Source organism: Onychostruthus taczanowskii, unplaced genomic scaffold (genome assembly GCF_017590055.1).
Source record: "Onychostruthus taczanowskii isolate IOZ18803 unplaced genomic scaffold, ASM1759005v1 scaffold26, whole genome shotgun sequence".
Taxonomy (NCBI): Eukaryota; Metazoa; Chordata; class Aves; order Passeriformes; family Passeridae; genus Onychostruthus; species Onychostruthus taczanowskii.
In genome coordinates this window covers 6,092,978-6,108,785 of record NW_024499906.1, presented here as the reverse complement: position 1 = coordinate 6,108,785, position 15,808 = coordinate 6,092,978, and the positions used below count along the sequence as shown (strand labels likewise).

The window sequence follows — 15,808 nt, the reverse complement described above, 5'->3', positions numbered from 1 at the left end:
TTCAGCCTGGAGAGAAGGCTGAGAGGGATCTTGGCCAGCCTTGCATCTACACCAACCTAATCAGAGCTCATAGAGAAGATGGAGCCAGCCTTTTGTCAGCGGTGAACACTGACAATAAAAGGTCACAAGTTGCATCAAAGGAAATTCCAATCACTTGCCTGGAAAAATTTTTCACAGGGAGGGCAGTCTAACATTGGCAGAGGTGGCATGGCAGTGCTGAGGAGTTTCCATGCCTGGTGACTCTGCCCCAGCCTGTCCAGGAAGCCAGCCCTGCCTGGTGGATGAAGTATCACTGCAGACCTTGCTGTTTTGTGCCCCAAGGGTGGCTACCCTTACCACTGAAGAGGGGAAGTGTTTTCAGCGTGTGTGTGTTCCGCGAACGAGGGCGGTAGTGAGAGGAAGTGGCACAAAACGGTGGCCCTTATTGGAGGAGAACTGAGGTGAAGAGGTAGAGACCAGAGAATTCTTTGTTTCCTTATAAAGACAAAATCTATTGCACTATGGGTTTTGTCACCACTCACTTCCCTCTCTGGGCTCAGTCGTGGGCTCGCACTCTGGGGCTTGCCAAGTTGCGCTGCAGAACAGGAAGAGTTTCCTTGTCTGCAGTGACAAGTGCTTTGCAGTCCCTCCACCCTACAGCGTTTGGTTTCTTTGAGAAGTTCTGCCCTTTCTGTTGGATTTGCAGCTGCTGATCTCTTCGTTGCTCTGACCCGCTGCCTGAGCCCGGGAGGTAAGATCACAGCATCTGGTGGTTTTTTGGCAAGCTGCTCTCACTGAGAACCCCAGCAGTTTAACTGCACAGGAAATTGTGGCTGCCATGAAAAAACAGAGCAAGTTCTGTATTAGTGTGAAACATGTCTTGTGCACAGCATTTCTACTGACCTTCAGGAAAGTGTTTATAGATTTAATTTGGCAGAGTGGCTTTTGGCTGAGTAGAATGGTAGTCTTGGAGTTGGGATTGGCTTGGAAGGGCATGATAAAGTAAGAAACCATTATTTAGATTGCTGACTGGATCCATGTGAGAACGTAATTTTAATTTCAGTAATGAAAAACACTGATTCATAAGTATAATGTATTTTGGCTCGTAGTGCTTACAATGTAATCTGCTGGCTGTTAGGACATTTATATCAGGTTTTTAGAAATGTAATTTTACTTTCCAGTAGATAAATAAAACTGATTCATGATAGAACCTGATTACAGTAGGGACTTCTGCTTTTAAAATAGGGGCATGGGGTGGTCCTAATGTTATAGTTGCCTTTTAAAATCTTGACTGGTGCATCTGGTCAGTCTTGTCCCTTGCCTTCTTTGGGATTTCAGCTTAGGCTCTAGATGAATTCTGAGTTGCGAATATTTACAAATATTTTAGGTGGTATCATTGCGAACAGGAGCCTCCAGGCTTAACTGTCTTCTCTGTAAGAGCAGTAGCTTTGCTGGTTTTGTCATATAGTGATTCCCTTGGCACATGGATTTGGTTTGAACACTGATCCAATGGAACTTCAGGAATTTGTTATCACAACCAAAGTCTCAGACCAGGCTGGCTGACTGATCTCATACTGCTACAGGTGTCAGGTGAAGATGATCCCTAGCAAGTGCAGCTGGCTGGTCAGCAGATGGGGTTTGATCATTGCTAAAAGCAGATCACACCCTGACGCCTCTAATGCAGAGAAACTCCAGCATGTTTCACCTTCCTCCCCTCTTGCCTGCCCACAGGAGCAGTCTGGCCTCCTGGGCTGGGGAAGCTCTCATGAGTAGACAGGAGATGTGGAAACCCCCTCTGTGGTGGGAAACTCCCCTGAGAAGCAATGCTAGAGCCAGGAGGGACTGGGAAGTACCTGCCTGCTTGCTGGAAGCATGAGTGGGAATTTCTGCTTCCATCCTGACCATAAGGTCCAGATTTACTTAGCTCAGAAGTTGAAGGTCAAAAAAGGGATGCATTATCTTACTGGCTTTGGATCTGCTTCCTCAACTGGACCAGAGTGTCTCTTTGGACTGAATATTGTTATGGTCACAAAATGTTTGTACTTAAATCTAGTGGTGTTGCTCTTCTTCTCTTGCTCACAGAACCTGGCACACACTCCATTGTCTTGTATTTTGCTCTCAATGTTTTGACCCCATTTCTTTCTGATTTCAGTCATGAGCAGCTTAAAACAGCTGTGTAGCTTGGAGCGGAGTTATCTTGATAGAGCACCTACTGTAAAAGTCATTACCATATGTTTTTTATAAAGCATGAAAGAACTAGGAAGAGATTGAGTAAAGGGGAAGGAAGGAGATGGGGGAGATCAGGGGAGTAAAGTGCATTCAGAAATGTAGCTCATTTTCATACCCAGCTCCTTCATGCAAAACAGCAGACTCCGGTGAAATGCTGATGCAAAACGTAAAATATTTATCAAAATGAAAAATATTTAGGAAAAAATTTGAAACAGTATTTAGGTGCTGCAGGATGGAGTACAGGAGGTCTGTTGGATGCTCTGTGCATTTTTGCAGTTATCCAAGGGGAAAGCTGTAGGATGGGAAATAAATTCCTGCACCTTGATGAAACAAGTAGGGGACATGATGGCTGTGCCAACAAGCAGGAGAGTGGCATGTGAGAGGCATGAGAGGGACATCCAATGACCAGGCTTGGGGACCACGCCATAAAGCCAAATGATTCTTCAGAGGAAAGGGGAGCAGGAGGACTGTGCCTTCTGCTGCTCCAGGTGCTGCTTGAGTTCCCCACTGCATGCTACAGCTCCCAGCACGGCACCATCACAGGATGGGGGTCCAAGCAACAGCACAGCTGGTAAGGAGGGCTGTGTTCAGATATGCTCTTCTTCTTCTGGTCTGATTTTGTGGGTGGGAAGGGCCTGGTCACTGCTGGAATCACTGAGGTGTCCAGAAAAACTGAGGACAGAATTCAACTCCTGGTGTGGGAGAGACAGCAATAGATTCATAAATCCTTGTGGAACCAGGCAAATGCAAACATGTGTTTGTATCTAAAAACCTCCTTTTTACAGCTGGAACATGTTTTTAATGTTTTCCATGCACAGAGGAACAGTTTGTCTGCAAATGAACTGGAAGCAGAGGCTGTCTTCTCTTTTTCTTGCATCAGTTACCAGGCTTCCACAGAACATTTGGGTCAGTGCTTCGTGACCTGGCCTCTCACCCTCAGGCTGGAGCACACAGGAATAGGAAGAGAAGATTTTATCTGTCTGTCCAGGGTTTTATACCCATCTGCCACCCCAGATGCATTGGGGCAAAGCTGTGATATTCTCGTACCTATACCCAAAGCAGACCCTGCAGATGCTCTCCTCTTCTCCCACCCTTGTTAGTGAGGATGGAATTGGGTGGGACAGGGCTTTCCATGCCAAATGGACACCTGTTGAATGACTGAAGCTGTTTGTCAGTTTGAGAATCAAAATGTTCCTTTATCTATGGAAAAATGTTCTCACTTTAAAGCTAGCTAGCCTGTGTTGATAAAGAGATGAGAAAGATAAGTGACCCAACAAGAAATGTAGTGTACTGGATCAATTTTTATTTTTTTTTAAAGAAAAATTCTACAGACTCTGATGGAAAAATAATATGCACCTAAATGCTGTCTCCCTAGTAGGATGTATCTGACATCTGTAAGACACATAAGGAGAGTATTTATAGGTTCAGAGCTCTGCTTTTTCAATGCTTTAATTTCCTTGAAGGGTTAGCCCTTCCTGCCACTGAGTGGTCTATTGGAAAGAGATCTCCATCTCTTTCCAGACCTTGTGGATTTTTCCTTCCCTTACCTCCCGTTGACCAGTATTTGATTTAGGACTCAGGCATCACACTGACAAATAAGGTCCTTTATGAAATGGAACATTAACAAATAACTCATGGGCATTGCTGTGTTCCTTCTGAACAGTGATAAATATATTTTCTTGGTATCTTTTTTCAAATTGTATAAGAAAAAAATCAGATAAAGGGGAACATCTTAATAACGCCAGTGCCTACATACATGGCAAGATTTGCTGTTGCAGACACCAGTCTTTTAAAAAAACTTTGAGGCAAAGATTGTCATTTATTGTGGGGTAAATCATGAATCTTTGTAATGTACTAGGGAGGAAGTATTTGCCATATCTTCAGAAAGACTCCTCTTGGTGTCTTGAATGCTGATTTAAACAGCGAGATGCCACCCAAACTGAAGTTATTGTGATCCAGTTACTCATTGTTAAGAGAGCAAAGGATGTTTCTGTCTACTTTAGGATTTAAAATTTAGCTCAGCATCTTTGAGGAAAATTTTAAAATACTCTTATTTATCTGTAGTTATTTCAGTAGGGAAAGTGTCACAGCCCAACATGCAGAACATGAAAAACTAACTTTTTTAAATGAACCACCTCATGTGTTTGAAAATGTTGCAGTTTGTGCTTTTTAAATGATTTTCAAAGTCCTTGTGTAAGAAATGTGTGTAATTGGCATGAGGTTCCAAACGTGGTTGTGTTTGCTGATATTGTCAGCCACGGTGAGCACCTGCCTGAGTAACCCAACAGCATGGAAGAGAGATATGAACTCTAGTTTTCATCTTACATCATGAGCAGAAAAAAAGCTGTCACAAAAAAAATAAATTCCATTCAGTCTGCCTGGAAGCTGTGACACCAAACAAGAATAAAGGACATCGATGGGATTGTTTGTTTGTCTAAGAAGGCTGGACACCCCTGAGCTATCATTGCAAATGATCACTGGCAGCTCACTTTCATTTGGCATTAAAGCTAAAAATTATCCTATTTTGCTGTGGGTGCAGTATGATCACCCTGCTGGTGCAGGGATGTAAATACATTATTTTGATCAGAACCATAAGAGAAAAAACTGTTAATAACAAATATGTAGGAGAAAAGCATGATAGTAGCAAATATGCTGAGACTGAAGTTTAATTGAGAGATGAACTATTCTGGCTTATGCTAAAGAACATGTTTGGCTGATTGTCAACAAGACGCCTTTGCCTGCTACATTTTTGTTGAAGGTTTTTGCTGATGACCACAAGATGAAACTTTCCAATTGAGGAACTTCTAGGCCACACTGCTATCATTTTGTAGCACTGATTCTTCTATCAGCTGTATAATTCATCTTTTTCTCACCCTTTAGTAACAATGAAAATGGCAAAAACTTGTCTCCAGAAGGAAAGAATCAGAACTTAAGTCAAAAATCTCTTGTCTCCTCCTCAGCCCTCCACACTGTAGGAAATCAGCTGAGGCAAATAATTTGACAGAAATTAATATGGATTTATGGACTTATGTGTGGTATCTTATGAGAGAAAGATAAAGGGAAGTATTTCTTGGGAGGAATATCCTATCAGGGTTATTCTGCAGAGTGACCAGGAATAGGCAGGTATGCAAAGGTGCAATAAATATGGGACAAATATCGAATATGTCCAAGATACTCTTGTTTTCTCTTGTAATTTTCTGGCCTTCAAGAGGTTTCAGATCTGTCACAAGAGTTTCTGCACAATTCTAAGGACTCTTCTCTCAATCCTCCCTGCTGATGGCATGATCCAGGGCAGGCTGTGCCTTGGGGAAGGATTGCTGGGGCTGCCTCCTTGGTGCCAGCTGGGTGGGAAAGTCTAATGCAGAAGAGAGCTGGGGAAGTATTCTCCAGCCCTTACAGAAAGCTGGACGCTGGAAATTGAATTTGTGAGTGAGATAAGAAGGAGAAAAGGAGCCAGAGCTATGAGCTCTGGCAAAGTAAAAAGCAGAGTTTTGTTTGTGCAGGGGGAAGTCTCACACTGCCCCATGAAACTCTGACAGCTGTGTTTTGCAACACAGCTTATTTCACCACTTTCAGAAAAAAACAAGCAAGTTTGAAGAGAAGATAGCAGGAAATTTATATATGCCAGGGAACATGTGTCATGTTACTCTCCAACAGCTACAGAAGTTATACAATTAGCAAAGTAGTAGTGCATGAACAAAGCAAAACCCTGATGGTAGAAAGGGGGTAAATTTTACTAGTGTCTTTGACTTTCTTGACACTAAATTCACAGTTAAGTTGTTCCTGACTAAATATGTTTGTGAAAGGCAATGTTGTCCCATTAAATGTGGTTTATTTCTTGGGGAAAGGTACAACGTTATGTTTATCTATAAAGTGCCATTTCCCATCTTCAAGGTTTTCTTTGCCTTGCTTGCATCAAAGCTTAAACACCAGAGCAGTGGAGAGAAGTATCAAACAAGGTAACCATGTAATACAAGTCTTGGAAACCTTGAGGTCTTAATGGCTTTGCCATTTATTATTTATAGTGCATGGTGGGTGTACACTTTGCCAAGCAATGCATAACCAGGCAGCTCCTCTGAGGATGGCTTCAAAATTGAAAAGAAAATGAAAGAACATCAATATCCCTGTGTTTCAATTTAGCAATTATGTTCGGGTTTAAGATTATTTTAGTTCTTCCTTTACATTCCAGTCTAAAAATAGTTTGTTATTAGATATCTTAAGACATCAGTGTGGTTATAGGTTCTTCTGAGGATAAGGTCAAATCAAAGGAAGCTTTAGGGCACGGCTGTGACATATTGATTTGGAAATGATGGCAGGGAATGGAATGCTTTGCTAGAGGCTCTGTTGGTACCAGTTTGCTTGTATTTTCAGCAGCTTAGGTGAGAACCTCTTCCCTTTTTTACGCCAACTGGTAACTCAGCAGTCTTCTGAGGAGGAAAGAGTGTATTTGCACAACTTTATGTTTTGCTTTTGCAATAGCGGGTTTATGGTGCTTGCCAAACTAGCAAGAAGTGTTGCTTCCAGGCAGTGTTGTAATCTGGATGTCCTGAAGCCATCTGAATCTCAGACTGTCTCAGGGAGTTTTCTATTTTCCTTCTGAATGTTTATTACCTTCCATTTATTTCTTGTTGGCAGTTCCACTGCATTTCTTGCTCTGCCCCAGGGAGGTGTCTTCCCCTTCCTCAGTATCCTGCCTCAGCATCTAAGCATGTGCTGACTTTCACCTCATTCTCCCTGAGACACTTCAGCTCTTTCACTGATCTTCCATCACACCAAGTTCAAGATCCTTCCTCCCAGCTGTTCCTGATCTTCAGTATCTCATCTGTGCTGACAGCTAAGCTGTTTGTGTTCAGTCTGTACCAAACTCCCCTCTGTCTTGCCAAACCTCTCCCTTGCCCAGCTTTCCTCTTTGCTTCTGGCCATACATCACTTTGCTCAAAGCCATTGCCTGGTTCTCACCAGCTGGTTTTTCCTTTGCTCCTTCCTCAGATGGCTCCTCAACACATGTTCCCTCCAAAGGAGCTCTTTCAGCTTGTTCACATTGCTCAGCATCATTGCTCATTCACATATTCTCCTTTGCTCTTATATCATCCTCTGCATGTTTTTCTCTGTATCTGCCTGGTCATACCTTTCTAAGCACACAGTGCACTACTTCACTCCAAAATGTTTGCAAAATCGTAGTGCACTGTGTGCTTAGAAAGCCTTGTGAGTTATGAGTAATTGGACTATTCACCCAGGACTGTTGGATGCCCTCTTGATGGGATGCCCGAAGTATTTTCAGTTTGCATGGGGGATGGTGAAATGCTGAAAGTGGTTGAACCCCAGAAGCAAATGGATCTGCTTTTGGCTGGTTAAATCAGTAGAAAATATTGGGCCTGACCTCTCCCACTACTATTCAGAAGCATTTTACACCTCTGTGGGCCTATTATATTATTATTTAATAATAATCTAAGCAAAATAAGCATTTTAAATACTAAAAGGTGGCTTTTTAAAAGGGGATTTTCTCTTTTTTTTTTTTTTTTTTTTTTTTTTTTTTTTTTTTTTTTTTTTTTTTTTTTTTTTTTTTATTTTTTTTTTTTTTTCTTTCTGTGTGTTGCTAAAGCTTTGGACTTTTACTCACTTGATTTCCTTATGTTTTGTTTTTCCTGCTTGAACAATTTAAAAAATGACAGCGATTTTTGATTGGGAATAACTCTGAAGCCTTTAATCTGAAAGTTCTGGTGCCTTTCTGAATCTCACTGTTGTGAAACCACAGTGGGGCATTAATCAGCAACACCCAGTGGATTTAGATAGTGGAACTGACAGGCTGAAGTCAAGAGGTGCTATGAGGGTGAAACTGTAGGAGAAGCTCAGTTGTGTGTTGGGGCAGGCAGTGACCATCCTCCTGTCACCTGAGGACAGCCACCCCTCGGTGATGGAGGACCAGTCCTTGTTCTTGCTGTGCACCTGAGATGAATCTGATTGCTCAGCTAAGTGTAGTTACCTTCACAGCAGTGGGTAAAACTGATCTAAGGAAATCTAAAGGGGTCATTACAGCAAAGCCCTTCATCCTATTATTACTATAAATGTCCACATATGTAAACATGTGTACTACTAATAGGATTCTCTCTATTTAACAGATTACTTAATTACATATCAGAGGTCATAACTTCTTATGCAATCTGGAAGAGGCCATTTTATGTTGGTGATGCTTTTTTCTCAAGGTTACTTTGCAAAAGTAATGTTATAGGCAAAAACCTGTAGTGTTTCCTACCTCTTAAGCCTGGAACAATCTTCATGCTATTAAAAGTTGTGTTGCAAATTATATTGCTTGGTCAAGTGACTGGACCAGAATGAATGACCTTGCCACGGAATATGGATTTTCTGGCTGATAGTGTAAGATTTTCATGTGTCCAGGTGCATTTTAGTTAAACCACAATTTGTAAAAACACACAGCAGGCAACAGAAGAAGATTGGCAGTGAGGAATCAGAGGCAGGAAAGATACCAGGACAGACTGGGGGAAGACTATGGATCTAATTTTACCCTTACATACATAACCCACATTGCTAGTGGATCATATGGGTTTTTGAAGGTAATGCTTGAAAGTATGGTGGTTAGAACCAACTGCAAGAGCAATGGCTTTAGGGATTCTGCTGCACTTCTCTATTTATGAAGGTTGGAGTGAATGAACTGATTTTTTTATTTCTGTCTTCATCCTAAAACCAAAGTGATTAGGCAGGAAAAGGGTGCATGATACTACTGGCAGGCAGCAGAGAAGAAGTTAACCACATGAGTTGCTTTTGGGCTATTTCAAAGCCGTGTCCATAGTGGTTTTCACAGACACAAGGAATCAATGCATGAGTTCTGCAAAGCATTGACTCTGAAGCCCAGATAGGCTGTACATAACTCTGTGTTTTTACAGAGGGCTATTGCAAATCTAGGGTTTGGGGTTTTTTTTTTTTTTTTTTTTTTTTTTTTTTTTTTTTTTTTTTTTTTTTTTTTTTTAATTTATGCAGTGTGAATTTTAGTTTGGGAATAGCACATTAGTGATTTTTTCCCCCTTCATTTGATTACTGTATCTACAGCAACCACTTCCCAGGATCAACTCAGGTTTCCATTCTAGTCTATTTAAATAGTTGTTTGGTTAATTAATACTTAAAGAGACATAGGACACTATAGTCGTTCTCACAAATATAGAATAATAGATACTCTGTCTCCTGAACAGTTTCCTCATGAATATATGCAAGGGACAGTAGGTGCATGAAAAAGCAGATGGGGATAATGTGCATCTTCTGGCAGTGTATTTAATGATGCCATAAAAGAAAGAGAACTTTCCCTTCCTGGTTATTAAGGAAAGTGCCTGTAAAGTGAAAGTCTAATCCTTGCTCCTGTTTTGTATCTTTGATGAGAGGAAAGGCAGGAAAAGTCCTTCTGGCCACACATTCCTAAAGCCACCCAGCCTCAGGCACTAACTTAGGCACCGTGGGAGGAAAATCCTTAAACTCCCCACATATCCAGGGAGAGAAGTAGCTGACTTTTGGGAAGCCAGACCTGGTGCTCTGAGCACCTTGTGAAGCAGCTTCTCTCAATCCCTCCACCTTGTAAGGGTGAGCAGCCTCCCCATTAGCTACCTAAAGGTAAGTGGTGCAAATGCCCCCTAAGGTTCTGGCTCCAGCCCAGAGCGCTGGGGCTGCTTCTCTGCCAGCACTGCTGAAGAAATGACTGGATAATTGTGTTTTCAAGGGGGAATAACAAGAACCAGCTCCATTTAGTCCATGTTCTCCAAGAGAAATGAAAGTCAGCAGAGATAGGATTTAATTCCAGTGAAATTAGTATAAATAAAACTGTTGTAATTTTGAGCAGGGCCTGGCAAAACAAACAGGAGGGACATGGAATTGTATCTCAACTACACAGGATTTTATCCCTTCGCTTGATTTCAGGATACAGAGAGCAGCTGGGTTTTCAGCTATGGCGAGCTGCTCCAGAACTTTGAAACCCAAGTGAAAACCTCTCTGTTTCATCACAATTGCAAACTCATAAAGCACCAAATGAAACAAGTGTCTTCCTCTTGCAGACCTGCCACTCACAGAAGTAAGGATGGCATCGACAGCACACTTCTCCGAGGAGGAGATGGCAGAGCTCCGGGAGGCCTTCAGCAAAGTTGGTGAGTGCAGCCAACAGCAAAGGCACTGCTGAAGTGAACCTGTGGCTAGCTCTTTTCTCATGGTCTGACTGGCCAGCTGTGAGGAAAAGGAGTTTGCTCCAGCACTGATCTGCTCTGTCACATCAACTACAGGAAGCCCTTTTCCTGCCACTGCAGGCCTCCCAGATGAAACCACATCAGCTCACTGCCGAGCACTGGCCTCTTACACAGAGGGGTGTTGGGGCTCCAGCAGGGGTTACAAAAAACTCAAAAGCTGTACAGCAAACCATGTTGGAAATATTCTCAAGTGTTTTCCCAAGAATATTGTTTATTCACAACAAATTATTTGGAAGGCAAAAAGGTTTTATTTTAATGTAAATTGAGTATTTCCTATGGAAAGGAAGAATGTGGAGAGGGCAAATATGCAGATGGATAAAAAATTTGTAATCCCTTCACAATGACCTTTCAAGCCCTTTCTACTGTGTGTTATTTCTTTCCAAACCTTTAGACATCTCATCTGATTTGTCTCCTTTAAAGTCACACAGAACCATCACTGTCTGCCCAAATTCTAAGAAAAGGATTTTGTTCTTCTCACAGCTCACTTAACTCCTATCAGCCTCACTGGATCATCTGTTGTCCCTGCTGATCCAGGTGGTGGTTGGTTGATTTTTGAGCACACAGTAGTCTAGCCTGGCAATCTTAAAAATCTGGTCCCTGTGAGTGCCCTGTACACCCAAGGCCCTGACAAGGCAAATCACAGAATCCTAGCATGGTTTGGCTTGGAAGGGACCTTAAAGATTTTCTATTCCTACCCCATGGCCATGGCAGGGACACCTTCCACTAGATCTGGTTGCTCCCCCAAATGCTGGAAGGAAGCTCTCATTCCTCTCCCAGACATTTCCCTCTCCAAGTCTAGATCCTTTTGTTGAATGCCATGGTGAGATGGTAGGACACTCTTTGTAATCTGTGTTAATCTGTGCTGCTGATGCTGAGAACTGAGTGTCTTTTTGCAGCACGCAACAAGTGACCCAAATTGCAACTTCCCATGCAGGAATTCAGCACACACTGCTTTGAAATCACCTCAGCCTCCAGGATGGGGAAAAGAAGCCTGCAGAAAAAGAAAGACACAGATACTTAAAAGCCAACTATAAATAACCATATACATATACATATATATACACCATATAACTACATATACATTTATCTCTGTCATAACTACAGTGTTTTAACAGAAACTCTCCATGTGATAAACTCAGTTTGCTTTTTTTTATCTGTGGAGTTTTTCACTAAGTGGAGAATAAAGGACCATGAACCTGTATTGGTGATCCTCTAATCAAATACTACCCTGTATTGATGTTCTTCTCTACCAAATACTTGCAGGAAGCTCAGCAGGAGTATTCATGTTAGCACCATCAGAGAAACACAGAAGTTTTTATTTTGAGGATGACCATATCCAGTTCCAGCCTACTTCTGATGTTATTAAATACAGAAAATAGGCCAAAATCACAAATTATAGATAAGTGCATATGTGCATTGTGTCAGCTTTATTTTCTTTGGCTGTTTTGTGGATAGTATGCTTCCTCTATAGATCACATTTGTCAGTGTGTAAACCTTGGAATGGCAATTATATCCATTTAAACCTAGCTTTAATGGTTTTATATGTTTAATGAATTTATATGTCTAAACATATAAATTCATCACTGTGAGGTTTTTTTTTTTTGCCTTAAAAATGATTGTAATTCTTTCTTGGGTGTGAATAACACTAAAGCAATTGAAAATGCCAGATTTCAAGACAACAAATCTTTGTACATAATGTACCTTTCCTTGGGTAAAATAAAAACAGCCTTTATTTGCAGAAATGTCACTGGGCTGATGTAGAATGTAAAAGTTTGCTTTAATCTTTGCAGATATCAGCGGGAATGGCTTCATCGATACCAATGATTTAACAGAGGTGTTGAAGGCTGCCAATCTCCCTCTCCCAGGATATAAAGCCAGAGAGCTCATTCAGAGTCTGACAACCACGGGGAATGGCAGGATCAGTTTTGATGAATTTATTTCAGTAAGTAAGATGTTATTTATTTCAGTCACTCAAGGTGGTCCCCAGGGCACAGCAGAGGCACAAGCACAGGGTCTCATGGGCACCTCATTAATCCAATGAGTCTCCTCACTGGAAAAGTTGAAAGCAGAAAATAACCAAACTAGAAATTCTGCCATTAACTGGGACAAGTTATGTGAATACAGCTGTTCATTGCATAAATGTCATGTCTTTCAGTTTGGTTGATGCAGCAAATATAGTTTTTCAGTTATACACTGCAAAAAGATGATGTTCTGGCTAGATGATTACAAAAAATGTAAGCAGATTGAAACTGAAAAATTCATGGGGCATTTTTCAATCAAAAAACTTCTTTTCCGGGTCTGAACTGGGTCAAAAGCAAATGCTAAAATAGTGGAATTTCCCTCGAGATGGAGAAGTAGGGTTTTACTTGCTCTTTCTTCAAACTCAAACTGCTGTGCTCCAAAGTAACATTTTTATTACTTAGCTGATCTTTGTTCCCTGATTTGAAAGCACAAAAGCTGAGTTGAATCCTTTTGTACTCAGCAGATACACAGATTGTACCCAGAAACCCACTGAAAATACACAAGCTGCCCTTCCCTATTTATGAAGCAGAGAGAATGTGTCTCCTGGCCCAAGAGATCACTGTTTTAGCATGGTTTCATTCTCCAAAATTCTAAAATCCTCTCTCATGCTTGAAAGATTTTCCGAGACCTGAAGAGTGATGATGTTGCCAAGTCATTCCGAAAGCAAATCAACAAGAAGGAGGGGATCTGCGCCATCGGTGGGATGTCGGAGCAGTCCAGTGCTGGCACACAACACTCCTACTCAGGTAGGTGCAGCTGCCCCCCACGGCTGCAGCAGCACCAACACTGCCCACTGCTGTCCCTGCTCACCAGGGAGGCAAGGCACGGGTTCTCCACTGCTGGTAACCCATTTCCCTGCACGTTTTAGCAGGCACTCATTCTGCAAACTCTCCTTGCAACCAGATAGTTCCGGAGTTTTTTCCTTGGAGGGCACAACTCCATCAGGGCTTTTCTCCCAGCCTGTTTTTCCAAGCTGAAAGTTGGTTGCTTTTGTTACCTCTGGGGCACAGCCCACTCTGAAGCAGTTCCATGGGGAGGAGGTCCTACCCTTGGCAATCTTCTGCAAGGATAGAGTGGGGGACTGGCTCTCTCTGGGGAAGGGAGAACAGAGGATGCTTCCAAGGTCTCCATCCACCTTCATCCCACAGGGCCCCTCCTCTGAGCTACTGGGAGCCATGTGAGCTGCTGCTGGTACAGGACAGTTGTGCTTCAGCCCTGCTGAGCTACACATCTGAGGCACATCTGCCCATTATCCTCTGAATGCTCTTTGTCAGAGCCCAATCCTGCCCAGGCTTTTTTAGATATTCCACATGAAGAGGGTATAATGTACAATACAGAATTGTTTGAAGTTATGTGGGATTTCTGTTTAGCAAAGTGGTACAACAATCCATTGAAATTACTGTGAAAGCACAAATTACCCCTTGCAGAGCTTAACATCAGCACCACACATCTGAACCACACGCACCTCATTACCAGTCTCTGCAATATGCCTGATCTCATGACCCAGGCAATCCCAGTGAGTGGGAAGGGCTATTGAAGGAGTACTGACCAGCTCAAGCCCATTGCTGTCCTCAGCTCCTTTGCTTGTCTCCTGAGAGGTCTCCCATGCGGGGTTTTGTTGATCAGTAACACCAATGGGAAAGGCTCCCCCAGGAGTTCTGCCTTTGTCAGTAAAATGATGGCAGAGGCCCTGCACAGCAAACTGACGGATTTGACGTTGTGTCCACAGAGGAAGAAAAATATGCCTTTGTCAACTGGATTAACAAAGCCCTTGAGAAGGACCCTGACTGCAAGCACGTGGTGCCAATGAATCCAGAAACAGATGACCTCTTCCAGGCGGTTGGTGATGGCATAGTGCTTTGGTAAATGATACCTTTCCTTCTCACAAACGGGAACCATGAGTCTGCAAAAACTCACATTTCTGTTTAAACACAACCTGCTGAATTCACATTAAGCTCAGGAGCGTTTGCAGACTCAGAGCCTTGATAATACTTGGGGTTTTGTGCTTCTTTTAACTTCAGAAACATAAAGCATATTTCATGCTTAATGAGAATTTTTCCTTGCCTCTGGACACTTACAATTAGATGAAGTAAGTGAAATTTGAGGAGCTGCTTGGTTTTATTTTTGCCCAAGGAGTTCTAGTGTTTCACACAAAACAGCACAAAACAGTGAGTTCTTCCACAGACATTTTCTGTACAATAAACTTCTTGCACAACTTCACCTTGTGGCATTCTTGGCCTCACACCTAAGTACAATCTGTATGTAGCCCAAAAGAATTGCTTAAGTATTGAGTGTGTGCCTCTGTGTATATATGTAGAAGCAGAGGGTGATAATCTATTTTTGTTAAGTAACTGTCCAGCTCCTAGACTTGTCCTGCAATGTAGAGACAAAAGCTATACTTGTATTTTGTGCACACATAGCTTAGTATATTCCTTGTAATTTTTTTCTTTTATTTTCAGTAAGATGATCAACTTTTCTGTGCCAGATACCATTGATGAGAGAACAATCAACAAAAAGAAACTCACACCCTTCACAATACAGGTACCTAAACACAACAGAGTTCTTTGCTTTTTCCCTTAGGATGCTTTTGTGTAATCTCTTAGAGGAGAGACTGGTCCTGCCCAACACAGGCCAAGCTGTTTGTGGCATAGTGAGATGCTCAGGTCCATATCATAAAAACACAAAGACTTATATTTACATTTCTTTCCAAACTTATGAGCAACCTGACTAACCAAACACAACAAATAATGTTCACCAGATCAGAGCTTTAGATGCTTTTGTGGTAGATGCCATATGAATGCCAGAGCACAGAGACAATAGAGTGACCAATTGCAGTTGGAGTAGCTCTCAGAAGGCTGAATCTCTCTTTTAAGGCATGACAATGGACCTGAACTCACAACTGCTGTTGTTGCATTCTGATGTCCTCACAAAAATATTAGCTGTGACCCTGGAAGTGCCAGTGCAACATGCCTGAAATCAGACCATTGCTGTTGCATGCCTTTTACAAGCCAGTATTTCACCTTGAATACTGAATCCCTCCTTTATTTCTATCACATGCACATGTATATGATTTTTAAAATGGACAAAAAGGGTGTTAATTTGCACTACTTAATGTTTATTGTGTTTCTCACCCAGCAGTCTGTAGAGAGATATTTTTATATGAGCAACATCTATGTACCTGGTACTGAGTATAAATAGATATATGGAATAGATATGAACCTAACCCAGTTTAGCCCTCAGCTACTCTGATTTGATGGAATATTAGCCAGACTCAAGTAAGCTCAGAAGCCATTAAATTGGATTTTTATGCTGTATACCTCATTTTTCAGTTCTAATCG

General features: G+C 41.9%; 1 protein-coding gene across 4 annotated transcripts in view; it reads left to right on the top strand.

Annotated features, from left to right (window-relative positions):
* The window catches only part of LCP1 (lymphocyte cytosolic protein 1), a 48,997-nt gene that overhangs the window by 17,649 nt on the left and 15,540 nt on the right, over positions 1–15,808 (top strand). For 3 of the 4 annotated variants that reach the window (XM_041407379.1, XM_041407376.1, XM_041407377.1), the window contains 5 exons: positions 10,263–10,352; positions 12,239–12,390; positions 13,087–13,216; positions 14,200–14,332; positions 14,930–15,011. In XM_041407379.1, the coding sequence (XP_041263313.1) occupies positions 10,286–10,352; positions 12,239–12,390; positions 13,087–13,216; positions 14,200–14,332; positions 14,930–15,011 (564 nt within the window). In that variant the 5' untranslated portion in view covers positions 10,263–10,285. Of the gene's footprint in view, positions 1–544; positions 731–10,262; positions 10,353–12,238; positions 12,391–13,086; positions 13,217–14,199; positions 14,333–14,929; positions 15,012–15,808 lie in introns of those variants that run through there. The other variant, XM_041407378.1, reaches the window with a different exon arrangement.